General features: G+C 59.5%; 1 protein-coding gene across 1 annotated transcript, besides 1 other annotated feature; it reads left to right on the plus strand.

Annotated features, from left to right (window-relative positions):
* The first annotated feature begins 213 nt into the window (after positions 1 to 213).
* Positions 214 to 233: a microsatellite.
* Positions 234 to 469: 236 nt separating this feature from the next.
* Positions 470 to 1,378, plus strand: Tco025E_10271 (mucin-like glycoprotein; the record flags this gene model as incomplete). Its single annotated transcript, XM_029377050.1, has 1 exon — positions 470 to 1,378. The coding sequence occupies one exon, from the start codon at positions 470 to 472 to the stop codon at positions 1,376 to 1,378; it is 909 nt and encodes a 302-aa protein (XP_029222857.1).
* Between the last annotated feature and the right edge of the window lie 516 nt (positions 1,379 to 1,894).

Consider the following 1,894-nt stretch of genomic DNA (forward strand, 5'->3'; position numbering starts at 1 on the left):
CTCTTCATGTTGAGGTACATATGGGGAAAGAAAATATTAGCTTCTTTTCTTGCTTTCCGTTTCACCACGTGCTCAGTGCTTTGCCGTTGCTTGGGCTGCGGTGCCCACTCCAGTCTCAGTTGCTCCATTTCCGTCCTGCATCTCTGCTGCGTGTGTGTTTGTGTGCCGCCACACGCTTCCCTCCCCTCCCTCTCTGCGTTGCGTGTCCGCAGGCACACACACACACACACACAACCGCACGGTGAGTCTAAACTGCAGGGCACGTGGACAATTCTTTCGTAGCCGCCGCTGGCGGTGCCGTGTGTGGCTGTGTGGTCTCCCGCGGTGTGCGCTCGGTGGGCTGCCGCCTTTTTCCTCATTCCATCTCCGCCGTACTCTTTCCTTCCTCCGCATCTCTTTCTGCCTCATTCTCCCTTTCCGCTCCCCCGCAGCCCACTGCGACTCTACTGCCACATTTTTGCTGCGACAGATGACGCTGGCGGTGCGGCGCCGTGCGGTGTGCGCCCTGGCGCTCCTCGCGCTGCTCTGCGGCCCCGTCTGCGGGGCGACGAAGGAGGAGGCCGCGACTAATGTGAAAGTGTCGGTGGAGGTGTCGTGCCCGAACGCTGAGAAAAAGTTGGGTTGGCGCGTTGCCGGCGACACAAGTTGGACGCAGTGCCCGCAAACGGTGGAGGAGTCTCTGCTTCCGACGGCAATAACTGCCGCTGCGAGCGGCGATGACGGGGGCCCCACCTGCATTTGGGCCCACTCGCTGTACCTCGCCAGCCGCCCTAATTCGAAGTGCACTCCGCCTTCACCAGCAAAGAGCAGCAATGTTGTTGCGCTCACAATGAAGTGTGTGCCGGTGCCAAACAGTGCACTGCACAATCTGTCGAAGAGCAAAACTATCACCGCCACTGCAGCAGAGACTGCGCTCAGCGCGCCAGGCGATTGTGTGTTACTAACCACCACTCCCAGCGGAGCTGAAGTAACGCCTGAACGCCCCGCCCCAGGTGTACCATCGCCGCCACAACAACAACCGGCTGATGCAGCAGCAGCGTCACCTGCAGCGCAAACCTCGCAAGGGGACCCTACGAGGAATGAAGGCACCACTCCTCCTGCAGAAGGGCCAGGAAGTGCGGCGGAACGCGGAAGTCGTGGACCATCGGCAGGAGACCCTCGGGAAACTACAACGCCATCGGTTGACACTGCGGCTTCTCCAAGTGCCGCAGCAGGCAGGACGGCGGATGGAACCACCACCACGACGACCACCACCCGCAGCCAGAGTGCCGGGAGCCACGCGAAAAGCAGCGCAGACGGCAGTGCCACCTCCACTCCGTTTGTGCGTGCACCTCTGCTGCTGCTGCTCACGGCTGCCCTTGCCTGTGCTGCTGCGTAGGTGGTGAGGGGCAAAAGATACACACACCCACACACCCTGACAGGGACGACACTTGCGCTTTGTGCTCTTTTTGCATGTTCTCCCTGTGGGACAATCCTTCTCTCTCTCCTGTGCTCTAAGGGATGTTTCCTTTTTTTTTATTGCTTCGCCACTCCATGCCGGTTCCCATGGGCGGCGCACCTTTTGTCCCCTCCCGTTTGCTGCTGCCGCCCACACACGCACACACACGCGGTGCCGGCCTCATGGCTGTGCAGTCACACGAACTGCCGAAATGAGGCACGGGGCCGCGGCCACCGTGAGGTGCAAACGTGATGAGTGTGTGTGTGTGTGTCTGTGCTTGTGTTTGTGTGTGCGACCGGGCAGTGGTTTCTTTTTTTATTCGTGCAGGTATTAAAATATACACACACGCTCTCACGGTCCTCTTGTGCTGCTGGGCACGTGAAGTAACAAAAACACCTGCCGAAGTCATTACCTTTTTTTTTTTTGGGGGGGGGGTCCTGCGGGGGTTTGTCGTGC

The sequence above is a fragment of the Trypanosoma conorhini genome (assembly GCF_003719485.1).
Source record: "Trypanosoma conorhini strain 025E chromosome Unknown Tco_14.4_contig_01572, whole genome shotgun sequence".
Classification (NCBI taxonomy): Eukaryota; Euglenozoa; class Kinetoplastea; order Trypanosomatida; family Trypanosomatidae; genus Trypanosoma; species Trypanosoma conorhini.